General features: G+C 40.2%; 1 protein-coding gene across 1 annotated transcript in view; it reads right to left on the reverse strand.

Moving 5' to 3' along the window:
* The window catches only part of TENM1 (teneurin transmembrane protein 1), a 761614-nt gene that overhangs the window by 124456 nt on the left and 609670 nt on the right, over positions 1-27488 (reverse strand). Inside the window, exons 18-20 of the mRNA XM_034649058.1 lie at positions 14103-14222; positions 8242-8503; positions 5706-5973 (exon numbers count right to left, since the gene is read on the reverse strand). Of these exons, the coding sequence (XP_034504949.1) occupies positions 5706-5973; positions 8242-8503; positions 14103-14222 (650 nt within the window). The remainder of the gene's footprint in view (positions 1-5705; positions 5974-8241; positions 8504-14102; positions 14223-27488) is intronic.

Raw genomic sequence — 27488 nt, forward strand, 5'->3', positions numbered from 1 at the left:
AGCACTGTGAACTTAACAATAATGATTTTTTTACATTGTTTTGTAAGCAGCAGAGTTGGGAAAGAAACTTAATAATATACAATGATTTCCAGACATCATACCTTATTTAGAGCTAGAGAATCAAGTACTAGGGCCAAATTATTTCAAATGCACAGATGGAGTTTTTTAGCAGGGGCATCCTCTCTGTATATCAGACAACAAAATCTTTAAGCCGGATGAACCAGTGATTCTGGTTTTTGTACTGCAACCCTGGGGGTGAGTTTACTCTTCTTCTACTTGATCAATGTTGTACTTGGATTAATCAATCTTATCAGTTGCCATTGATACTTTGCCAAGGAAGTAGTACACACAATCTCTGTTGGTAATTTATTCACTCTGGTGTTGCCCCTCCACTTGCAAAATCTGTTGCATTGCAAAACAACAACAATAAAAAAATGGCAGGATACTCTAGGATCTCAAGCACTGCTTTCTCAGGTGACTGTCCCTCAACCCTCTATTCTTTTGAGACACCCTAGCCCTTAGGAATGCCACCAATTCCCCACAGCTGAGCTATGTGGGAAACAAGAGTCCCACAAACTAAGTGGACATTTCAATTTAGATATTCACCATCACTTCAAATTCAGCTTGTTTAAAGCTGACCTCCTCTTTTTCCATCACCCAGAAATGGGTGGGACAGAGGTTCATATTTAACTGGCATGAAAAGGAAAGAAGAGTGGGAGAACTTTCTAGCCATAGTTTTAACCCAAATCCTTGCTGTAACTGGGACTGTATGAATATTGGTCAAGGTTTGTTTCCTATTACTGTTGTAACAAGTTACCACAAACATAAAGGCTTCAAATGAGACAGATTTATCATCTTATAGTTAAGGATGTAAGAAGTCTGAAATGGGTTTCACTGAGCTAAAATCTAGCTGTCAGCAGGCTGCACTCCTCCTGGAGGCTCCAGGGGAGAATCCATCTCCTCACCTTTTCCAGCTTCTAGAGGCCACCAAAATCCTTGTTTCTTGGCTCCCTTCCCCCATCTTCAAGGTTAGCAATATTTGACACTGCTGAGCTTTTCGTCTACAGTTATACCTTCCTTTAACTCTGACCTCCCCTTCTGACTCCAACTTCCATTTTTAAGGACACCTGTGATGACGCTGGGCCCACCTGGATAATCCAGGATGATCACCCCATGTCAAGGTCAGCTGATTAGCCACCTTAATTCCATTTGTGACCTTAATTCTCTTTTGCCATGTAACATAATACATTTACAGATTCTAGGAATGAACATCTTTGGGGGGGTGGTCATTATTCTGCCTGCCAAAAGTGTAAACTAGGACCTCTGTATCTGAAGCAAACCTGAGAAGTGACATATATAGCACCGTTGTTAATATCTGGTGCAAAATTTAGTCTGTTTCTTCTCACATTAGTCAAGCAATCATAAAATATGGGCAGGAGTACAACTAAGTCTTTTCTTCATTTTTTGTTTAGATTTAGTCATCTCTTTTAAGGTATGAGCTCAGTGGGCAAATACTTGATCCTTTTGTCTCCACTCATTTATGACCTGAACTATTTATTGTCTGTTGTGTTCTTAAGGTGTTCACGATCTGTCTGCAGGGAATGAGATTCTCCGACTTCATTCTACCACCTGCTCTAATGTTTTACCGCTGTCAAGAAATTCTCTTAGTCTCCACGGATATGGAAATGGAGACTAGGTAGTAAATAAAATCCCTTTAACCATGATTATCAGGGACATTTCCTACAAGGTAAATAATCCATATTCCATTTTAGGCACCATGCTTGAAATTATTTTGACTATTTTGACTATTTTGATTATTTTGAGATCTTTGCCAGTGTTCTTTCTCTACCCTAAAAAAAATGTCCTTTAAGTGCACATGAAATACCATGAGTAATACTTTTTTCCCTCTGTCTTTGGCTATTTCTGAGTAGATCAAATTTCTTTTGCTTTTGTTACTGTTATTAGCCTTAAAAATGAACCAACAACATACATTTTAGCATTTTAATTAAGGCCATTTTATAGTTAGAATGCTTCAGGGAGTTTTGACCAGGAATATGACTGCAGGAACAGAAAGTAAACTAATAGCTATTGGCAAACAGTAGGAATGGAGGCTTCATCACTGGTGTGTATACCAGAAAGTGTTTGCTTTTCTTCGTGTTTTAGTTGTTTATTCAAGAATCCATGGGCATATTAGAGGCTAAGTCATTAAGAGTGCTTACCTACAACAAGGAAGAGAATTTTAGAATCTTTAGCACTGGAGGTATTTAAAAGAAAGAGAAGTAACACAGTTTATGCATAAAGTAAGGTTGATAAAATGGCGCAGACACCATGGAAAACAGTTTGGTGGTTTCTCAACAAGTCAAACACAGAGCTACCATATGACCCAGCAGTTCTATTCCTGGGTACACTCCCTTGAGAAGGAAGTAGGAACAGACAGTCAAAGAAATACTTGTATATGAATGTTCAGGGCAGCACCACTCACAATATCCAAAAGGTGTAAAGCAGCCCAAATGTCCCTCAGTTGATGAACGAACAAATAAAATGTGGTATCCATGCAAAAGAATATTCTTTAGTCATAGAAAGGAAGGAAGCACTGATACATGCTTTGACACGGATGAGCTTTGGAAACATTATGCCAAGAGAAAGAAGCCAGATATGAAACACTGAATATTGGATGATTCTATTTGTTTGATATATTCAGAAGAGGTAGATCCATAAAGACAGAAAGGAGACTGGTGGCTGTCAGGGCCTGGAGGGGAGGGAGGAGTGGAGAGTGACTGCTAGTGTGTGTGGGGTGCTACTTTGTGGGGCAATGCTGAGAATGTTCTGGAATTAGACATTGCTAATAGTTGTACAACAGTGTGAAAATACTAAAAATCACTCAATTGTCCACTTTACACAGATGAACTTTGTGGTATGTGAATTATATTTCAATAAAGCTGCTATTTAAAAAAGTAAGGCTGAACTGCATTTATGTGAACCCTGGCAAGAAATGGCTGCTAGACATTGTCTTGGTCAGCTCTTCCTGAGAGTAATGGGTAAACCGCTAAGTGTCACAACTTAAGAAAAAAGTAAAAACAAACAGAAAAGTCAATGACTCAGCAGGGGTTCTGTGAAGGGTAATAAGGAATTGGAAAACAAAGCCCTTAGGACAATATCCTGGAGAGAACATGAGGTTTGAGTATGCACCAGTCAAGGTCCCAGCAGGAATCACACATCACGCTCAAGTGTTCAGGCAGAGAGTTCAGCAGCATGAGCAGGGTTAAGGGAATCGACAAGCGATGGTGACCCACTCAGGGACTGGCAACACTGAGAGAAGCCTTCTGGGTTTGCAGGGGCAAAGGGACGGAATGATGATACAGAAGACTAGAGAGCTTGGGGATGTGGACGAGGGGCTACTGGCCAGGAGCCGCCATCTTCTATTGTAGCTGTTGCAGGAACTGCAATGAGGCAGGGACAGGGGTAAATACCCTGACCTCCTTCTCCTTCCACCAGATGGTGCCACCCACTGACTATATCAAATGGGAACCCAGAGAGTGAACGAGTCCAGGCAATGAGGTCCCTAGAAGCCAGCCTCTCATAGCCCAGACAAGGGTAAAGAAGAGATTATGTGTGTGCGTGTGGCAGGGAGGGAAAATGGAGAATTACTGAGTGCTTGCCTGCTACACCCAGTTCCCTACTTAGAGAAGCTGAGACAACAAACACCTGCGTAGGCTCCATGCTTTATACCTTGTGATCCCAATACTCTGGCCACCAGCAGAGCTGCAAAAACAGTACCAGTGCTGAACGTTGGTTGAGTGCCTACCATGTGTGAAGCCCTTCACGTTACTTACCTCATTTAATCCTCCTAGTATAATAACCTATGAGTAGCATTCTCTTTATGATACCCATTTTATAGACGGAGAAACCGTGGCACCTGGAGATTAACTCACGGACCCAATGTTTCATAGCTAGTAAGTAGACAAGCAATGATTGGAACCCATGGAGGGAGTCTGGCTCCAAAGTTGTTCTCTTAACCACTACACTCACTGAAATAGGGATCGAGCAGGAGTCCATAGGCTGGCCAACAACCTCGATGGTAGTTAGCCTAAGGGTAGAGCTCTGCTTAGGGTGTTTACTCTATGGCTGACACAATCCGATATTCTAAGAGGAATCTGGATGCAAGATACAGAGCAAGTCACCAGACTGTGGGGTTTGAAGAGCTGAGAGGAAGGGAGGATAGTTATTTTGGGAGAAGTGATGAGTTCAGGCACCTGTGTAGCCGAGTCACCATGGAGGGTGGCAGTGGCCTCTTGCTGCCCAGGGGACAACTAGAGCTGTTGCTATGTTGACAGAGTGGATGCTGGCTTCCTAGAACTACAATGTATCTTCAGCAAGGCTGCAGTTTGCTGATGCCTTCTCCTGTTCTTTCTTACGTTCCCATGTCTTTACAACTCACTAACTGAGGAAATCTGAACCACTCTATGTTTCTTGCATTCTAATAAAGTCCAGCGGAGAGAAGTTAATTATTTGAATATATAGGGATCTCTCGGGCAAAGAAGAGTCACCGGTCTTTGTTTCCCCCCCTCTGTTAGTTTTCCTCTGGAAAGAAAGGGAGGCAATTGACACACCACAGTCTAAAAGATATATGTCAGTTATATGGGAGTTATTCCATGATAGACACTTCCAAGGGAGGATATGAAAACATCTCCTCTGGAGAAATTTAAAAATAGTCTTCTCATCTGTCCAAGGGTGGTTTCCATGAGATATTGCCTGAAGGCACACGAATCAATGGCTCCCAGCTGTGACTCCACAGACCTGTGTCAGGTCCCTTAGGAAGTTTTCCTGGTCTTCTACAGAGTGAGAGGGAAAACAAGACATTGCTGTCTGTCTGTTTATCTGTCTCTGAGCCTCAGTGTTATTAGATTGCTTACTGGCATTTTTTTTAAGACAGAATATTTCCTTTTTTGATGTTAAGATAGCCCTGTCCTTGATGAAATTACGGTAGCAGTAGGCGAGTAGTAGATTGTAGATTTTTTTCTTTTCTTTTTATGATATTCTTACTTGGCAAAATAAATAGTTGGGAAGTCTGTTTCAGTCTAATTTTTTAAAATGTCATTTGTCTGACAGAATGAAATATTTGAGAACTGTAGGCCCAAAGGACCTCTAAAGGTCCCTACTATCTTGAAGATTCTAGGTTTAAAAGTCTTGAAATAACAGAAAATCAAAAGGACTAGGAAGGTGAGCTTTTTTTTTTTTTTTGCATTTAACCTACTGAAGTAACAAGTTAATGGAGTCTAACCATCTTAGACAGAAGAGATAATAAGTGGAGATGCCTATAAGTTAAAATTTTGTAGTTTCTAAGTGGAAATGACAGTCTAAATGTCAAACCCAAAAACATGGCCTAAAGAACACCACACCAAAGGTCACAGTTAGAAGGCAATACTCAGCTCTGGAGACAGTTACAAGTCAGTGTGTGATGCCACTGACATGCAGCCATCCTGAGAGGAGAACTAAACTAGTTTTGAAGCAAAAATCTGTCAAAAGGAACTCTAAATCGGTCCAAAGAGAGTGGTTTGAATGAAAAAAATGCCTTAGATCCCTTAAATAAAAGAAAACCATAATGTTTCAGTACATAATTATTCCACATACAAATTAATATGCAACTAGTATTTCCTGTTTTGTGAACATAATGCTGCTATTTACATACAATTAGTTCAACATACCCAAAGCCTCTGCCAGGCCCCAAACCTTCTGTCCATAGATGTCGGTCTTGTTCCAAGCAAATGTGTAGATGAGATTCATCGCAGCAGGAAACCACTTCTGCGTGAGTCGCCCTTCCACAGCTACCGTGAGGTGTACTTTTATCATTCCCACAGGAATGGTCGAATGCGTCAGAAGGATCCGGAGCAGGGTTTTATACCCAGGGGTGCGGCTGCTCAGGTAACTCAGCCTCACAAAGCTGGAAGGAACGGGGATCTCCTCCTGGACAACCTGAAAGACAAAAAGCCAGATTGGCTGTATCGGCGGTCAGGGTAAGAGGAGGACACCGCATGCTTTCTCGTCTTGGAGACACACCAAAGGAGAGAGGTTAAAGGGGTCCTGTGGCTGCCAAGGCACGGATCTTGGTGAGGCCATGTGGCCACAGGTTCTGAATTTTGCACTGAATCTGCATGGGGCCAAGACAGCCAAGCAACCCTGAGGACTGCACTCCTTTCTTCCCTGCCAGGAAAGACTGTGAAAAGAACAGTTTTAGTTTTTCCACAGTGTTCCAAAAATTGCTTAGTAGGAGTTGGAAAAGATCACACTGCTGAATGTCAAGCATTTCAGTGCTATGGGCTCCGCTGAGGGGTCTTTTTCTTATATATACACACACAGAATCTTGTTTGGTGTTTTAAGTCATATATCACAAAACCATTGCTGTAACCCTTATTCAGGCCAGGCTCTCTAGGAGGAAGGACTCCAGAAAGAGGCTCAGCAAAGTGATATTTTATGACAGAGATTATGGTTTCCCTAGAATTAATCTTTACCGATGCCATCAAACTTGTCTTCTCTGGACCTTTGGAATGACCCTGAGGGTCAATTTTTTAATCAAATTTTGCTTACATATTTCTCTGTGCTTTGATGTATCAATAGCTGGGAATAAGTTTTTCCAAGTTGACACCTGTGACTGAGAAGCAAATAACTCCCTTTAACTCCTGTGCACATTTTACACTAAACGTTGGTCCCAGAATGAAACTGCCACTTGGCTTCTTTAATTAATTGCTATTACTTATTTGTTTATTCACACAGATGGAGTGAACAATCAAACGTGGTCACTAAAACCGAATCTTATTTCCATGACTTTCAATTTTCAAAACTCAGCCGAAGAAAGAGCCTATTCAATGTATTTTCCACGGTGACATGAAGAGTGCGGATATTTTTGTTCCCTCACTCATTTTTAGCTCAGAACTTTGTCTCTTGTCCCTTTTCCAAACGAGCACACATAGTAGGACAGGTTGTTAACACATCTCACATTGTCCAGGATTTCTGGTCATTCTTTTTCTGGGGACACAAACTGCTTTTGTATATTCTTTGCCTGATTTTCCTTCCTTTACATTAGCTAGCTGATACCCAAGCTGTCCAATGGCTTTGTCTTCTTAGATGGTGGCAGAAGTACAATAGTGAAGGCCAGCAGGACACTTACCACCTTAGTATTTCATTTCCCTACGGAAACGTTTATGCAATCTTAGAGCAGTTTGAAAATTTCTGCACTGAAAGAGACCCGTACTTGACAAGTATACAGAAGCTGGTGTCCCAGTTCAATGCACTCATGACACATGGTCTTGTTTTTTCTTCTTTTCTAAGGAAAACCAATGGAAAAGACAGGAGGGGCAACTCATTGGACTCCTTTTCCCGCTTTTTTTTTTTTTTTTTGTCAGTCTTTCACAGGTGGTATCCTCGGGGCATTGCTAACAGCTGCTGGGAATGTTGTGATGGAAGAAAAACCAATTCAATCTCGGAATGTCCATTTACTTTCTGTCGAGTATACTTCTTGAATTCTGGATCTGCATGACTTGGGTCCATTTTGGTGGCTTCTGCATTTAACTGTCATTAAAGTGTTTCTATAATGTGATGAGGAAATTATACTATAGATGTTTGAATGGCTTAATATTGAAATGAAAATACTGAAGGCCCAATAAAGAAAAATTTTCAGGAACTATAAAATACCAAGGTTCAAAAATATGTCTTCCTGTAACTATAAAGCTTGAACACTCAAAAGCAAAGCTTTAAACAAAACCCATATGCTTGAAAACCACCTTCACCAAACACAGCTAAACAAGAGGTGTTGTCATGACTTCTAAGAACAATGACAATGGATACAAACTAGACAATGGAAGAAAACTAGATTTCTTGAGGAGCTTTAATTTCAGAACCACAAACGATCCTACCTCATTGATTATACTGTTATCACTATTGAGCTAGCTAGCTAGCTTTGTTCTTTAGAGCACAGTGTTCATTAGGTCAAGGTTTGGGGTTTAATTCTCATGACAGCTAGTTCATCTTGCTTTGTTCTATGGCCATAGATAGCACCCTATAGCCCTGGCCAGTCACTTTGCAAATGTGTGCCAGAGAGATTACACTTGAAGGCTTCTCTCGATAAATGAAGGGCAGCCCATTATGGGGCTGGCAGAAGCACCAGGAAAAGGAATCCAGCTATTATACACCGCGGACCACTCCATGATACTGTGATTTTATACATCCAAAGTCCAATGTACCCACCTGCAGCTCAGGAACAATAGTTCCCCTCTCTGGACAGGACCCTCCAAATGATGTGAGTGGTGAAGGAAGCACGATAGGGTTTGGGCTGATAAAGTTGGAGATGTCGCAGGATGGTGGCTCTGATACAACTCTCTGCATGGTTACTTTCTCTACCACAATGAACTGATTCCAAGGCAACCAGAGTGTCCTCTTCTCAGACAGGAAAGGTGATCGGTCAAAGATTAAGATGACAGAAATACCGCCAACGGCTACGAGGTCAAAGCTGAGAAAGAAAAATATAAGACAGTTTCAACAAAATGAACCACCAAACTAAAGTGCAAGTTAAAAAAATAGGTCATTTTAGTGCACTTTCCTTCCTTTGGGACTCAATTCCATCCACTCGTATTTCTGTTTTATAAATTCCCTCTAACTAAATATATGGATGACTTCTTTTCACTATCCAGTAGACTTCTGAGAAAAAACTCCATATCACCAGTTGATATTCACCCCAAATTTGTAAACCAGCTTTAATACTATTTTAAACAAAATCACTGCATGTATTTCTGCAAAGCCATATCTTACCACTTAACATTCAGCAGCGTCTTTAATATAATACATTATTCATCCTCAAGAAAAAATTACTATAATGTAACTCAAGAAAAGTAAAGAGCCAAAAGGTTAACTCTCTTGTTCAGAGTCACAGACATAGTGTCAGAAATCTGGTGGTGTCTTTGAGATGGCATTTGGAGAAAGAGCAGCAGAGGAAAGTGTTCAGAGAAATTTTGAACAATACCAGGCCTGAACCCTCCACTTCTGCCTGCCCACTTCAGCTCCTGATTCTACTTGAAGTCTACATTTAGGATTTCTGGTTCCGTCTAGAATGCCTCTTGGTTTCCTTTTGTAAGACAGCCTGTAATGGACCCTATCCATCTCAGCTGACAACATTGCATATCTCTGACAAAGCAAGACTACCTCTCCTGTAAGCCAATTCTGTCCATCACTTGATGTGGTATCCGACATCACTCTTGCATGGGAGCACAACAGACTCAGATTTCAGTTCATTCTGCACTAGATGATTCTACCTTACTTCTCTTGTAAGCATAACGATGTCTTTGAGATAATGTACTTGAAAGCATTCAAAAAAAGCATAAAATACTATGCAAAACTAAGATGATAAATTATTACTATTCTATCATAAAAATGGATAAAGGGCAATGTGATGCTCCTTAATATTCAAAGCAACTTCAATCCACAGGAGAGAGATGTAAGCAATTCCCTGCATTAAAAGAGATCTTTCTGGAAAACACTTTTTCAATGATAGAATGCCCTAATAGGGAATCAGACTTAATTATGGATATCTCACCACCCCCTTCATATGACACTTATATTTATTATAGTATTGCCGATCATGTCTTGTAGAAATCTTCCAGATAAAGATAAATGGACAGTAATAAAGGGTGGCTAATACTGTATTTTTTATTGTTACTTTTTCAGTCAAGTGGCTGTAATAATAAGGCAGATTCCAAAAAGAGGGTTTGAAGAACTACAATAGTTATAGAAAATAATCTAGGTTTGAACTAAAAAAAGAAAACCCAAATGGCTTATGATTTAAGACAGAGAGGCTGAATTCATGATAATACAGAAGCAATTTAAGGCAAGTATGGTGGGGAAAATCCTACAACTTGTCAAGAGACCTTTCCTCTAGTTCACATTCTATGTTGATTTACCTCCATGTCCTCAGGCAAGTTTGCTTTGCGCAAACCTTGGCTCTTGCCTCTTTAAAACGGAAGTGCTTATTTATTTGAAAACAAAAACAAATGCACACACACACACACACACACACACACACACACACACACACACTATCCAAACAAAAAAACGCATGTACCTGGGAATTATTCTCTACTTCTAGAAAGATTAAGCAGACAGGGCAGGCATCTTGTTTTGTAGAAAGAATGGGGTTTTGGTTTCATACACACCTGGGTTCTAATCCCAGCTCTGCCACGTTAACTTTGTGCCTTCAGGCTAATTATTTAACCTCCATGGTTTTCTGTTTTCTCATTAGTAAAATGGGGCTAATATGATCTATCACTCAGCTGCAGTATAAGAGAAAGACTTAAGGGTCAAGGACTCAACAAATGTTAACTTTCTTCTCAAATCAGATCCATTGCCTTATTACATTTACAGATATATCCTCTTATAGTCCAAATGAACGGCAGGCCAGCTTTTGATTATCTCCATAAGCTGATACTAATTTTTAACTTCTTCTGGGAACTTCCCCTAGGTTTCCTGTGATGGTTTAGTTTTATCTGTCAAACGTGGCAGGGCTGTAGTACCCAGTTATTCAGACACTAATCTAGGTGTTGCTGTGGAGGCATTGTGTAGATGTGGTTAACAGCTACACTTAGTTGACCTTAAGTAAAAGAGATTACCCTTGATAATGTGGGAGGGCCTCATCCAATTAACTGAAAGACCGTAAGAGCAAAACTGAATCTCTGAGGAAGAAGGAATTGTTTCAAGACTGCAGAGGTAGCATCAACTCCTTACCAAGAGATTGCAGTCTACCAGTCTCTACAGGTTTGAATTTGCCAATCCCCACAAGCACATAAGCCAGTTCCTTGAAATCTCTCTTTCTCTCTCTCATGTATACATTTATATGTATGTATGTACACACATATACACACACAGGTTCTGTTTCTCTGGAGAACCCTGACTGATTTTTCCTCTTCCCACCTAGCTGGTAAACATAGTAAACACTGTCAGACTGACTCATTAATTGCCATGGAGGCAGAAGGTGGATCTGTGGCCAAAATTCCACCTAATCATTCCAATGCCAAATTGCATGTTCCCTGGATCATTAATTCTTTAGAATTTCCCCCACCACAAATGATCACCATTGGCATGGGTCATTAAGAACAGGTTTAGAGTCATATGACAGTGAGTACAAAAGACCCAAGGGAGAGGACCTATTTGTTTGGAGACTTGTCAATCCATAATAAGTCAGCCCAGTCCTAACCATAGATGGAAGACTATTGAGGCCAATGCAAAATGCTTATTTCTGCCTTATGGTATCCATAAATCCACAAACTCTTGACTTGAGGGGAATCAGAGGGAACTCCCTGTTTCATTTTCCAAAGTCTTCCAAAGTTCCTGAGACCTTTAATGCTTCTCAGGAGACTTCTAAGAAGGTCAGCACTTCACCTATTGTGCTTATCACTAGCTGAACTATAATATAAAAAGTTCTCTTTCAAAACTTTCCCGAGCACCTGTTATATAATCTAAGTTGAAGGTGGCTAATCATAGAAGATAAGAGCCAGATTACTTGGGGGTTCAAATTCTGGGCTCGACCCTTATTAGCTGTGTTAATTTGGATATGTTTTCTCATCTGCCAAATGGGGAGGATGATAATAATGCTTCCTATCTCATAAAGCTGTTGTGAGGATGACACAGATCAACACTTACGGAAATGCCTGGCATACAGTAGATAATCATACATATTCCTTTTTCCTTTAGAATTGCCTTTTTCTTCTATTCTGCTACTTTGGCCTCTCCCAATCTGCATGTCTAATGTCTTCTTACTTTTAGAGGGCTCCTTCCACTGCCATCCTTCCTTCTGCTTTTTATAGATCACTTTGGTCCCATGACCTAGACTTTTCCTGGTTCTCTAGGGAAAGTTGTCAATTAACTTGTGCAAATGGATGATAATGGGGGTAATTAGTTCTACATCCCACACAACATATTTGCATTTAACTGGGACTTTTAGAGTCAACAGCTTAACCCAAAGCAGCGATGCCATTGGTGGGAACTACAGGCAAGGTGGCAGACAGGTTGAACTGAGATATGGAGACAGAGGGCCCCTTACAGCATCTTACCTATCACACTCTGTCTACTGGATATTTAAATGCTAATCTCAGCCCTTCTAGAATCCTTTTGCTCTCTGGTATCGTTTCCTTACGATACTCTGCTTTTGAGATGTACTTACTCAGTCTGAGAGAGCAACACACAGAGACATATAAATGGAAACTACCATCACACTGTCACTTTATGTCCAGGAGATGACAGAGGGACAGTCTGCTTGGCATTTGGGGCACAGATTTTGAATGCTTACACCCTCTGTGGAGCCTGAGGGGAGAGTTATCGCCAGAGGGGACTCCGGCTGTATCTGTCATCTACATAAACCTAGTTTTCACAGAGAGCTCAGCAGACGAGGGTCTTGGCATTTTACTTAAAACAAAAAACACAAAAATGATGACAAAAATTGTTCCTCTTTAATGCTTTCAGTAAACTGGAAACAGAAATTTTTAGATATTTTAGAACTTGTTTCTTTTAAGCTCTTTTGTAAATATCAAATAACTCACTGAAACCTTTCTACACATGCTAAAAAAACCCCTAAAGGCCCATGAGTTCTCCAAGAGAGGTCAAATGTCTCTGAGGGCACATTCTATTTAAAGAAATAATCCATTTCTCAATTTCTGGCACATGGTTGAACATGCGGGCAACGTAGAGGCCACTTCTGTGTACCAGTTACTGGTGAGAGAACTACCAAATTTTTATCATTCAATCACACTGGGAGAAAGGTCCTTTTGAATTAGTAGAGGGCTCCAATTATGGACTATTTGAAAGGAAATATACTTTTTATTGCATATATACATATATATGCAATGGATGTGTGTGTGTGTATTCAGACTATCTGTACCCAGAATAGTTTTGCCAAGCTTGTTCTAAAAAATAGATGGCTACTTAATAATTAGCAATATAATTTACATACAAATCATTCATATGATTTACCGAAGTCTTAGAAACGGTTTGTTTTTCTTAAGTATGTTAAAACTTTTCCTTATTAGCTTCTTTAACTAATTTTTATAAGCATTTTCTTGACAGGCAGTTGAAAAAAATTAATTCAGCATAGCCCAGGTTGAACAATTAACAATTCTGGAGTGCTCAGGATTAATAAGGTTTGATTGCAGGTTCTTGAAATAAGATGGTCTCTCACACCATGATAAAGTTCCAAGCCAACATCTCTTTATGTGACTCCTGAAGCAGCTTGTTGTGAGTATTCATTTTAAGGGTAGCCATCTGGAGACCAGGGCACCTCAAGGCCATTATTATGATGTTCCTGAGAGTCATAAATAGGTACCTTTAAGCTGGACACATGGGCCTATTGACTCAAATATTCTGAACAAATGTCTATCTCAATGGTAGACAAAATGTCTACCTAAATGATAAACAGCAATGTTTTGTGAGCAAATCCTTTTCTCGGATAAAAAGATTTTACTTAATGGTCTTGCTTCCCGGGTCTCAGAGAACCTGAGAAGCCCTTAGAGAGTAGCCTGGTGGTTGGTGTTGAGGTTAAATCACTACAGTTATATAGACACTGAAGGGAATTGGTTGGGCTGACCATGCTTGTCAATCAGTTGCAGCCACTAGTAAAATAGGCTGTCTAGGGAGGACGCATTAAAAATAAATATCTTAATGAGGCTGAATTCTGTACTTTTGGAAGAACCCTTTCGGACATCTTCACTTCTGAAATATTTTGAGGCAGCCATGGGAGAACAGCCTAAGTGTTCCATGGCTCCCTCTTTATGACCTGCATCATCACACTGAATTTTGAAGCCAGATTGGTAAATAGAATTGGTGAAGGTTAGGAAACTTTCCACATGGCCAGGGTTTCAAGAAGACTTGAGTAATAGTGCATGGTTAGAAGAGAAATTTGGTTTGATTTAGTTGGGGAATAGAGGAAATAAACATCACCAATGACTTTCTGAAATACAGCTAGAAGGAAGATGGGCTTACAAACACTGTATTATCTAAGCCCTGGTTTGACTCATAGTTAGAAGTCAGTATTTGGCCCCCACAATGATTAGAAGCAATACTAGACGTACCTTCCATCTTGCCGGCTGATGGTAAACCCATAATCACTGTGGTGCAAGAAACTAACATTCACCCCTACTAGAGGGGTTCCATCTACGGCCACCACTTGGCCTCGAATCACACAAGCACGCCTGAAACACAAGATCAAAGGCAAATACAAAAGCATGTTGAAACTAGGTTCCAGAAACCAAGATGGAGACACTTTGGAATACACAGTCAAGTATAACAAAGAAAACATTAATTTCACCAACCCAGTAGTAGCTACTAATAACATTTTGAGTATGGCATGTATATCTTTCTTACCCATCAAAATCGGGATTATACTCAGTATAGATTTGCATCCTGATATTTTTAACAGTATAGTATTAACATTGCTCAATGTAATCAGAAATTCCTTAATATATCATTTTGTGATTATACAATATAGCCTTAAAACAGCATTCCTTAACTTGTTTAATCCATTCCTTATTTTAGGACATTTCATAGTTTTTTTTTTTAAGATTTTATTTATTTATTTGACAGAGATAGAGACAGCCTGCGAGAGAGGGAACACAAGCAGGGGGAGCAGGAGAGGAAGAAGCAGGCTCTCAGCAGAGGAGCCTGATGTGGGGCTCCATCCCAGGACCCCGGGACCACGCCCTGAGCCAAAGGCAGACGCTTAATGACTGAGCCACCCAGGCGCCCCAGGACATTTCATAGTTTCTTAACCTTTCCAGCATTGAATATCTTATTATTTCCTTGGGAGACAGTCCTAGTTGTGGAAGAATATTTTTGTCTTATTAAAATTAAAATTCATTAGTTAGTACATAAATATATAGAACATAGGACTAAAGTCTCTGCTCACCACCTCCCTCCCAGTTCTTGGGTCTTCTCAGAGGTAATCAGCAACATCATTTTGTTGTGTGCATTTTCTATGCATTTACATACATAGGTGTGAATATTTTGAAAGCTCTTGATACATACCACCAAACTGCCTTTTCTGAAAAAGCAATTCTTTTAAAAAAGTAGACTTATTTGGATAAATTTTAAGAGTTAGTCTGCAAAAGAGACATGTTCCTTGGCTATAGTATTCTGTTTCCTTTGCCTAATTGAAATAAAATATTTCAGATGATTTTCCCTTTAAACAAAGGAGTTTCACCCTTGCCAAAAAATGGGAATCTATTAAACTAGCCCCTAAACAGGGCTGTCTTCTAGACGTAGTCCACTAAAATGTGTATACTTTCATCTCTAGCCTGACCAAGCTGTAACAAATTTCAGGAGTTTGACAGGTAAGAAGAGGGCCCAGGAGCAAATTCCGGGCAAAGATTTTTCACTGGTCTGCCATTATTGGGGGCAGCACGGACTGGGTGGTAGTTTTTTCACCACTTGTGGAGGGGGCAGTCCAATCCTAGTTTTGGCAGCCCTGAGCTCTAGAATGTGCATATTATACCTGGAGCTGGTAGTGTTGAGGAAGGTTGAGCAAGGTCGGTGATTTTTTTTCCTAGGGCGTTAATGTCATTTTTTCACCAAGTAGGATTCAGCAGATCCAGGAACTCTTAATCTTGGATTAAAGAGGGCCATGTTATTTGGGCAAACATGACTTTCCAAAGTAACCATAATTCCACCCTAGCACTATCCCTTCTTCAAACAGAATTAGCAAGTTGAGGCAATGTATCTAAAGGCTCATGGCTACAAAAATCATTAGAGAGAGAAAAAAATCTCAAAAATCAGAAGATGGTTACCAGCCCAAGTTTGTTTTATATGTTATAGCCAATAAACTCCACACTAAATTCCATCACACACAATCAGAGGAATGGGTATAAGTTATGCTAATAGGATTTATCCTGCATTACCTAAGGCCTTCCCCCCAAACAAACTACAAGCCATTAAGTACTATCCAGAAGTAAGCTAGTATAACTGTTGCTATTGCTGTATTGAGCTCTCAGACCAACTTCCCTAGTTTTGACATAGATCAGTGGTTTTCTTCTTTCCAATGAGCTGTACATTTTATGAGTTCTGTAAGTCATGGTTCTGAATGGTATGCAAATGGCATATTGGCACTTGCTTTGGCTTGTCTGATTCTCCTAGTCTCTTTTGGGGAGATTTTGAAAGTTTGAGATTTTGAAATCCCATTTGTTCTAATAGAGAAGACATTTATTTGAAAGTCAATGAGTTCTGGATTTTGAACTAATCCTGACAGATCTGGTCCCAGGTTCTAAGTCCAATGTAACAAGAAATGAAAATGAAAGGATGTCTCTAGTTTTATACAGTAACCTTTTGAAGGTCTTTATAAAACAAAATTTGACAAGCAGGGTATAGATGAAGTAGAAGCAAGGTGGGAAAATCTCCTGCAAACTATTTAGGGATTGGAGCTAGAAGGGCTGAGAAGAGGCACTGGAAAATCAGTTAAACACGGCTTCCTGAGTCCTAGGCGCTGACTGCTTTTGGCAGGGTATGGGGTAACGCCAAACTTACCAAGGCTCTACCTGTTAACAAGGTGGCCTTTGCAACAATAAAGCCTACCTAGGTGGTCGCTGATTCCCTTTCAGCAAGACAATTCCACATTTACTCATTTTATTTGTTCATATTACTCTAGACATTGTGTCTTCCCACAGCTATACTAGGCTCAATTATTTTTGTTTTTATTTTGTGAAGCCTAGTTGGCATTATTTGCTCATATTTTATGACAGACACAGACCTGTCTCTTCTCTTTGCTGCTCTTTTATTTTCTATACAGTTTATATTTATGAAGGATCCAGGCTGGTGAGTGAAAGTCTCATAAAAGTCATCATTATTCCATGCATTTCTCTTGCATTTCTCTCTTCCTTCATTCCGTATCTCATTCTGAGTAGACTTGTCTTTTGACTCTTCTGCTCTTTAATATTCCTCATATTTTATGAAGCACACAGATTTGTGTGAAAACGACTCATCAAAGTCATCATTATTCAAGACATTGTCTACCTGTTCTTCTTCTCATTCATTTCACTCTTCATCATTCATAAATAATGCGCAGACTTGTCTTTCAACTACCCTATTTTTTTATTTCTCATATTTTATGATGCACACCAACTTATAGCATATGATAAAGCCCCATAAAACTTATTATTCTACATTTATCAGCATTGAGCTCTCTTTGTAATGTATTAGGCTTTAAATGTTCTAAGATTCCCTATATCTTGCTGCATTTGCTCCCATTATTTACACACTCCATGTCATCTATTTTTCACAAGAATAACTCTCAGCTCCTTTCATTCCTGGATTACTGGTACTTACTATAATCTTTGACCAACATCAGTCATCCTGTGTCAGTGGAAGTTGTCTAGATTTCAGGACGGTATTAAAGTATTCTTTTTTAATTTGCAGTAATCTTGATTGGCACTGCATGCAGAAGTCTAGGGAAAACATCTTCCCAGGCAAACTCTCCATTTCAGAAAGAAAGCTCTTGAGTCTACTTGCTTCCCAAGGCTTCTCCTGCTCCAGATGGCCCTTAGGGAGCCTTCATATATACTCCTGCAAGTATGATGTACTGTGACACTCTGCTTAGCTCAACTGCTATTTTGTGCACTCCGGGCTTCTAAATTCAATTTTTCATAATTGTGGATGGTAGCCTTGTATCTATTTTTCCTGAGTCACACAGCCATTGAAATGTAGTCTCTCCACCCTTCACACCGTCTGTTCAGATTGTGCCTCTCATATCCAAGGCAGCCTGTATAATTCATCTTTTTCCTAGTTTAGGTCCTTGTTGAAGGAGTGAGCTGGATATTGCGTGGGTCTGTCTTTGGTAGTGCCGCAATCCTACTTTCTATGCTTTTCATCATTCCCATTGTGGTTCCTCCCCATTTCCTTGCCCAGAGAGTCCCTGGTGTCTTCAAATCACCACCTAAAGGAAGTATTCATACCTGGCCTGTCCTTGGCCCATCTTGGGGAAACATCTTGAATTCTTAAATTTTTGCTACATCAAACTACCCTCAACAAGAGTCCTAATCCTTCAAGGCTCTGTCTTTTTCTGAAACTTTTTCCCATTAAGTATATGGAACTCTTCTGAGTCTTTCAAATGAGCTAATAGAGGCTACTCTCTGGACTGTCATAAAGCTGGCCCTGTGCATGCGTATGGCAGGTGTGCGCCCAGTGTACCTGTCTTTGGTGTCGGTTGTGTGTGTTCGTGTACTCTCAATGGCAGGTGCTGCGTGCTTTCTCTCTTTGCTTGGGGCTCACTCTCCTTTGCTTCAGACATGGTTGGGATGCTTTCCTTCCTTGAATCTTTAAAAACAAGAACCTCTGTCTGCTGTTCTGGGTTAGAGCAAGATAACTTGAACTCAGATGGACATGACCAATGTGACTTTAGAAACACGTACGGGGATAGATCACCCCTCACAAGTGTCTCTTTTCCCGTTCTCTGGAGAATACAGGCTGCTGCCAAGCTGTCTACTTGCTGTCACTATGCTAAAGCAGCAACCCCAAAGGAATTGCTTCTCCCTTTAACTAAATGCTGAATCCTGCAGGTGTTTGGAGCTTGGTCTGAAGAGCGGAGCATCCTGGGAAATGCAAGTCAGAATACACTCTACCCGGAGCCTTATTTAACTAATAAGCTGCTTGTTAGACCGTTCTGATGCAAAAGGTCTAATTCATTCCGTATTTGTTATTTTCATGGCATAGTCAAATTATCCCTAGCCTCCAATAAACTCTTGGTTCCATTCTCCTCTTTTCTTATTTGTTGTCTTTTGTCTTCAGTGTCAAATTTCCAATATTCATTCAACACCTCAGGCAAAAACACTAACCTCAAGCACAAGGGTTGGTTTGAAAAACAACACTGAAAACTAAATTGCTGAAAGAAGATGTAATTTACTGCATTGTGTTTCTGATTAAAAAGGAAAATGAGGCCCAGGTTAGGGAAGTTATAACTCTTTGCTTTTTGTTGCTAACAGGAGCATAAATATCCTTTGAAGGGTAACATTCAAAATCAAGGTCCTGGCCAGCAGGGGATCTAGAAGCAGTTGGGCAGGTTAGGTTGTTTTCTCCATAGGAACAGATGAAATCCTTTCCAGAGCTGACAGCTCTGGTCAAGAGATAGCATTGAGAAGGACTGGGCTGAGAGAAGCCACAAGAACGCTCTGCTCACTAGTGCTGGAATCCTGCCCTGTAAATTCCTCTAGGAGTCCTTATTTGGTTCAAGTCTCCAAGGGACGGAAACCTGCTGCACACAAGGTGTGGTTCAATGGTTCTCCTGACATCTCCGCAGGCTTATTAGACTGTAAAGTTCCACAGCTGCAGATGGTGTCACTTGGGCTTAAAGCAGCTTATCTGCCGCCATCATGCAATGAATAAAGGAGCTTCTCTTTAGAGTGTCATCTGGGGACTGTGATCCTGGTCCTCAGTCCTCCTTCTTAATCTTTCTTGCATACAGATCCGTGGTTCTCAAACTTGATCACACAGCAGAATTACCTGGAGGGCTTGGTGAAACAGAAACCCACTCCCCGGGTTTCTGATTCACAGGTCTGGAATGGGGCCCCAAGAATATGCATTCCTAGCAAGTTCCCAAGTGAAGCTGATGCTGCCAGTCTAAAGACCGAACTTTGAGAACCACTGTTTTAGTGAAAGCAAGACCAGAACACAGTCAGCCAATTAAGATATATGAAGTCTCCAAGAGGGCGGTGTGGGACATAAACTGCACAAAGGCAGGCAAATCACTAACTGGTTCACTATCGCATGGTTATGAAATAAATCCGCGAGGCATGAATTTGTAACTCCTCCATAGAAACCTCTGGAAAAGAGTCTGCCAAATTGTAGTCTGGGGTGTCATGTTGAAACTGTCATGACAAAGCAGAGGTTGGACTACAAAATGAACTGTAGGGTCCCTTCTAAATCCAGAGATTATCAAATGAAACAATGTTTTAACCTGATTTATCTGTCTCAAATAAGTGACAATTTTTTTTTCTTAGATCGTCTATTCCAGGGCAAAGACTGTGATTTTCCTCTCTGTGTCCTTCCCGGTGCCTGGTGTACACGGTGCCTGCTCAAGAAAGCTATACGGAATTTCACCTCAAATATTTGTACATGAAGATACTTGCAACCTGCCCTCATGCACTTGCTTCAGAGGTTTCAGAGACTACTTTGAGGTTCCTGCGCGACAGATGCCTTATAGTCCATTTATTAGAAGCCAGCATTCTGGACTGTGCATTGTGACTTTCTCATCATGAGAGTTTTGTTTGATAATTGACTACTTTAGGGAATTAAATAGTACCCCTGTGATTGGGAAGAATTAATGAACAGTCCTCCTCAAATGCTTAATTTATGAACACTAACCCCATTATTCCTTTATATATTACCATATAATTACAATGTGGTATTTCATAATTTAAATACATTTGAAGGTTCTAATATTCAGATATTTGGGGGGTTTCTACACAACACACACTGGGTTTTTGATTATGTTATTTAAGCTGGTACAGCACCACAAAAACATTCCATGTTATAGCATAAACCCGTTTTCATGTTCTGAAAATGTGAATGCAGTGAATGTTCCTATGCAAACCCAATAAAATCTCATTAGTTTTTACTTAAATAGAGCAGGCTGATTTAATCCCACTAGTTGGTCACTAGCCCAAATAAATAATACCTACTAAATGGGTAACATTAAAAGCAGCTGGAAGCATTACCCATCAACATTCTAGGACTCTGGGAAAGGTGGTGCTATTGAAAATGCAGATAGCTTTTTAAGCAGAATTATTTTCCTCATGGCTAGTGATGTTTCAAGTAAAACAAAATGGGGGCACTCACCCTGAGGATGGTGGCTATTTTCCCATCTGCCCTGGTAATTGCTTGTCAAAAGCGGGCTTGCTTTGGACGCCTGAGATCCCCAAAGTAATGGGAAAAAGATCAAGTGTTTTGAAGCAATAAGAAAACTGACGACACAGTCACATTTTCAGGACTGCGTAAGTGCCAGATTGCTTCATTTAGACACAGGATTATTTTTGTCCGGAATTTGAATCTTGAAATATTTGTCCTGTAAGCCCTTGCAACTCTCAAACAGTCCCAAGTTTGTTTTTATTTGCTTTGTTTTTTTTTTTTTGCCTGTTTTACACATTACTCAAATGGTTTATTTGTAATCAGTCCTATGGGGTTTTATTAACCTCATTAACCTTTCTTGTCACTTCTCCAAGAAACTGCCCTTCAAATAATGGCTGGTCACTAAATATAGGGGAAGTCTGTCTGGTTGGCTATAGCCTGGCCGGGGATTACTCTTCCTTCCACAGAGGAAAATGTGGGGCCTAGCTCCACCCACACCAGTTTGAGCTCTAGCTTGCTAGTTGCCCGTTGTGACTTCTCCCTGTCCTATCTTCCACCACCTCACCAAGGTGCCATAATAATAAAATAACCCAGTAAAAGGATTGTCTTTTGAGTTGTATCTTTCTAATTACATTCTCTTATGTACCCTGCTATTTATTAAATATATATAATGTAAACATATATACAAATTGGTATCAATAAAATATTTATGAACCACTTATTATGGGTCAGGTACTATGCTGAGCACTTTCCTTATTTCACTTAATATCGGTATCACCCTGGGTAGGTACAACTATTAGCCCTGTTTTAAAAATAAGGAAACATCCAGAGAGGTTAAAAAAAAAAAACAAACATGTTCAAGATAACACAGCTAGAAAGTGGTGGAGTGGTGGAGGCCCTCTGACCTGGATTCTAAGGGGCCTGAGCTAGACTGCAGATCTTTCTTAAAATGTGGCTACAAAGGGAAAGAAAGTTGGAGCTCACCTACAAGGACGGTGCTTTTGCTATCCACAGGACATCAGTTCCTGTGGACACTGACGAACTGCTGAGTACTTGCTAGGTGCAGGGTGTGTAGTGGAGATGAGCTGTCCCCTATCATTTATTCCCCCTCCCCAAACTTGTATTGACTCTGCCCTCTCTCGGGACAAACTGAGATGATAGAACCAGCTAGAGACAGGGCAAGCAAATAATATGGCTAAGAAGTAAGTAATATGGATTTGAGCCTTTTGAATTTCTTAATGGAGCAGTAAGATGGATAAAATATTAGAAAATACCTATCCATACTGAGATAAGCTGTAGATAGACAGCTCCTGGTATCACTGATCACAGTTATTAAGCATCTCAGAGCATCTGAGTTTCAAAATACCAGATAATCAACTGAACAACCTTTTGAAGATCTGTGCTCTGATTTCTTTTTATTCTTCTCTGCCCAAGAACATTTGCAAAGAAGTGAAAGTCACACGTTCTTTCTTTTTGGTACCTTTAGGTGCTGACTGCTGATTTCAGGAGCTAGTCAGCACTATAAATCTTGGACCCTTCAGCACTTTGTAATTTTTATAACGTGTTTCCTAAACTTTAGCATCAGACAAAAGAGTTGTCTGAAAAATCAGGAGATCCCGTCTTCACATGCGTAACACCTTTCATATAAATGAGATCAAAGTGCTTTATTAGCAAGTAGCAACGATCTTCCTTCCCACTTAGGACAACAACTGCAGAAGTGATAAGCAAAGGAGGTTGCTCAGGACAAGCAACATGGTAAGACAAACGGAATCTCAGGGAACCATGCGGAGCCAAACCACACCTGGGACTCCTTTTGCAAATGTGGGCAGATCATGTGCAGTGCCTCCCTTCGGAAAGAAAGGTGAACAAGAGATAGATTTGAGGATGCTGATGCTGTAGAAAGAGTTTCCCCCAGTCCTTAATGTATTCAATTTATTCGTTAATTGTTGTGTTGTGTGTTTATCAACCCCTAGTTGTGTATCTGGTATAATGTTTTTCATGTTCCTAGATTAAAACTACACAAAAACCTGCCATTAGCAAATAGACTTGGAGGTCCTTAACCAAAAGATTCGTGAGAAAGTTAAACACAAAACATATGGAATCAAATCTGTACCTCAGCAAAATTACAAATGATGATGTTACAGACGTCTGGGGGTTACCTGTGTGTAGACTCAAGTGTGTGTTACTTCCATGAATGCTTGAATACCGCGTAACATTGGATTTCCTTAATAAATATCCTAAAACGTAAATTTCTTGCCTCTTCTTTTCCCTAATTCCAAATTAGCAAGTGGTTTCTATATATATACATATATATATATATTATGATTTCCATAGACATATTTGCATCTTTCTTATATATATATATGTATATATACATATATATGTATATATATATATATTTAATCCCTTTTGGGTTCAACACTGATGAAGATTTGCTATTTTTTTTTCTTTTCATAACTAAACAGTCTAGGGCTGTTGCTGGTTTCTCTTTCTAGAGGGTACTCAGTTTGTCTGCGGTATTCAAATTTTCTCAATGTACTCCTAGAGGACAGGCACCCACACCCCATCGCCTTAGCAGGAACACTTAGTACAGTAACCAGTGTGTTGCAATTCATTGAGAAAGGTTTGTTTCACCTTTTCATATAATGTCACAGAATCTGGATTAGTGGGTTCCTACAAGTCGCCGCCAGGCCCTGGCTTGTGTGACAATCTGTTGTGTAAGCATCCAAGGTCATCTGAGATATAGATGAATGCCACGAGGTCTCTGCTCGAGCGTCACTTCCCCAGAGAGGCTTTCCTGGACCACTCTAAAATGGTCACTCTCTGTCCCTAACCTTTCTTTGTGTCACTTGAAAGTACTTATATCTACCTGATGTGTACCTTTTTTCATTATCATTCTTCCTCACTAGACTGCATGGGGAAGGCCCTTTGTCTGCTCCAGCCCAGGGCCTAGGACAGTGCCCATCACCACATGGACAAATGGAACCAAGTACACATTGTAATGTTCATTGATCTCAAGAGTGAAATGATTAATCTTCCTCAGTGTGGATTACCTTGAAAGAAACTGTAGGGTCCATCATTATAAATGATGCCAAAGTGTTGTTAATGGGAATTTTTTCATTGTGGTAAATGAGAATTTTTTTGATGATTGATTTTTTCCCATTGAATTCATCTGTTTAATACAAACATTTTAAATTGTAGGGAAAAAATTACTTATAGCCCCACCTTTCAAAGGATGGAACTTCTTGCAAATAGTTAAGCTGCTCACGGTCCAAATAAGCTTTGTGTTGTTCTTGCAAGTCATCAATAGTCTCCTGTTTGTGTCAATGTTAGCAGCTCTTCATGCTCACCTGAGTTAACTAGTACCATCTCTGAGCTATTGCTGAAAACTTCCAGGTCAGTCTCACTTCTGTCATTGTTTAATGACTTTGTCTCTTTGCTAGAACACCTCTTGTCTTACATCCACTTAGGTTCAAAGTAGTTGAATTTGAGACCCCAGAGTTGATAACTCCAAGCTCCCTCAAAAACCTGATGTTTCATAAGCTGCAGAACTTATTGCAATTTGTAATCAATTTAATTATTTATGCATTTACTTGATGTGTTATTGCCTCTACCATTAGACTATAAGGGGAGTTCTGTGAATGAAGGGATGCTGTTTCTTTTGTTTCCTTCCATTTGCACAGTTCCTGGTACACAGTGGGTACTCAGGAAATACCTGCTGCATAAGTGAGTGAATATATATCCTCATCACTTTTTAAAAGACATCAGGATATCATACTACATTAGGGATGGCAGAGGAATTTGATATCTCTTCTAGAAGAATTTAAAGTCCTTGGTTACTCTAGGGGCGCCTGGGTGGCACAGCGGTTAAGCGTCTGCCTTCGGCTCAGGGCGTGATCCCGGCGTTGTGGGATCGAGCCCACATCAGGCTCTTCCGCTGTGGGCCTGCTTCTTCCTCTCCCACTCCCCCTGCTTGTGTTCCCTCTCTCGCTGGCTGTCTCTGTCTCTGTCGAATAAATAAATAAAATCTTAAAAAAAAATAAAGTCCTTGGTTACTCTAGAAATACTAACATTTCAATAAAATACAAATTTTAAAAACCAGTAATTAGTGTCTCTCAAGTATGGTTTTTCTTAAGTCCTAGTCTCTATTCAAGACGAGCAGTTTCTGTAGCAATGACCCGTCTTCCTGCAACCTTCCCCCCTTAACCTCACTCTTGATTCAGTAAGTCATTTTGCCATTCACAGGATTTCAAATGGTATAAATTCCCAGCTCAACTAAGTACAGAAAAGCATGTTTTATTAAACAAGTTATGATAAGTAATTATGGCTGTTACCAGGTACCATGAATAACCAGGAGCATGAATCAAGGTTTTATTATTGAGTGGGGTATAGTAAAGGAGGGGGAAGGCTTGTGTAAGTAGAGTTTCCCAAGAATGCCATGCTCAAGGCACTGCAGTACCTCAATTTGTTCTGGGGCACTTGTCTTTGTTTTTCTCATGAGATGGAATAATGACACATACCAAAGTGAGCCAGTTAACAGCAGCCTTCACACTGACTTCTTGATATTGCTCCTTATTTTCTAATTTTTTCTTGGTTCTAAATTTTGATTATCTAGCCCATTGAAGGCAGAGAGGATTATTGATGCTTATACAAAGTTATAAATGATGTCAATTATGGGCAAGCTCTGACAGTGGTGGAATGTCTCATAAGGTAAAAAAAAAAGTAATTACTTTGCTACTGTTAGATAATCACTTCATCTTTTATGAATTTGTTCCTGTGCTATTTGGAGAATAGTAATCTTACCTTTAGGCTGGTTCTACATTTGGGAATTGACTTATTTGAGGTCCTAATATCATCTGTGTGTTCTAGGCAACAAAAATGAGCTTTTCGTGAGCAAATATGAAGAAAGCACTTCAATATTACCAAAACTAAGTCACTCGCTCATTTCTGACTTGCTTTTTGCTAGGTGCTGTGTTAGAATCTGGGGATACAGTGGTATGGTAGATTAAAGATGGCCACAAATTCTTTGATACTTCTCTCATCAAGAGGGGGGATCTATGTCTCCCCCACTTTGAATCTGGGCAAGCTCTGTGACTGCTATAACTAACAGTATGTAACGTAAGTGACACTGCTAAAATTTTTGGACATGGGCCTTAAGAAACTGGCATCTTCCATTTTTTGTCTCTTGGAATAATCCCTCTTGGAGCCCTGAGCCACCATATACGAGGCTGACTGTCATGCTAATAGGAAACCCAAGTAGAAAGGCCATATGCAGAGAGAGATTCCTGGCTCCTGTCCAGCTGTTTCAGCCCCCAGCTATTTGAGATATTCTAGCTGAGAGTCCAACCATCATGGAGAAAAGACAAACCATCCTGGCCATGCTCTGTGTGAAGTTCTGAGCTGCAGAATCATGAACTATAATAATACAATTTATTTTAATCCATTATGTTTTGGAGTAGTTTTCTACACAGCAACAGATAATCAAAACAAGGAACAAATTAGACTTGGTCCTTGTCCTCAAAGAACATGAGATTTAACAATTAGGACAATCCGGAGCTAATACTGTGTACATCCCAGAGTACAGCAAGAAATTGAAATATAGCAACTTTATAGAAACTAGAAGAAACCTATCAGTGTGTTTAACCTCTTCACTTTGTAGCCTGTTAACCGTGCTGTTATGAGTTTAATGCTGTATTAAGTCTTGTCGCCACTCTAGAACTTTTCCATTAAGGGTAGGCATTCTAACCAGAGTGGGCAAAAGAAGCTACCATAACTGCACCCAGCAGCACTGTTGCAAATTTTTATATCTTTAAATTGCTCTTAAAACTTTTCTAAGTGATAAACACAATAGGCAAACGCCTCTCAACAGTCACACCCTTCTCAGAGAAAGTGGACATTTTGTTTCTACTACAGCAGGGCCCGGATTAGCTGATGTCATGACTGATGAGATATAATACCCTAGGATAAAATCCACTGCCTCAAGGGAGCCTAAGGTGTGAGGCAGAGTGGATACCAACTCTTCATAAGGTATACACAGGTAAGGGTGGAAATGTCATTGCATTAATGTCATTTCCAGTTCACGTCCAGTCCCCTTTTTTCTCTTTTTAAACCAAGATAGTAAAGGCCCCAAATTAAGTAAAACGATAAGATCAGATGTGTAAGGACCCTCAGGGAAAGAGATCGGAAAGAAAAAAACCAAACACTTGGAATCTTTCCAAGGAAGGCTACAGAAGCTGTGTAGTCCCAAGGTGACAAACCCAAATACCAGCAGGGCCAGGCATGCCAGTGAAAGGGAGGGAAGTGAGCCAGGTATAAGGGGAACAGTGAAGGGTGAGCTAGAGAGACATGTCATAGCCCATCCGGACAGGCAGTGGCCCTCTGCTCTATACCGCCTATGCCATGCCCATGGGTGCAGAGATGCCAAGCTTTGTAAATTTTCTTTTTTTTTAAATGATTTTTTTATTATATTATGTTAGTCACCATACAGTACATCCCCGGATTCCGATGCAAAGTTCGATGCTTCATTAGTTGTGTATAACACCCAGTGCACCATGCAATACGTGCCCTCCTTACTACCCATCACCAGTCTCTCCCATTCCCCCACCCCCTTCCCCTCTGAAGTCTTCAGTTTG

Source organism: Ailuropoda melanoleuca, chromosome X, assembly GCF_002007445.2.
Source record: "Ailuropoda melanoleuca isolate Jingjing chromosome X, ASM200744v2, whole genome shotgun sequence".
Classification (NCBI taxonomy): domain Eukaryota; kingdom Metazoa; phylum Chordata; class Mammalia; order Carnivora; family Ursidae; genus Ailuropoda; species Ailuropoda melanoleuca.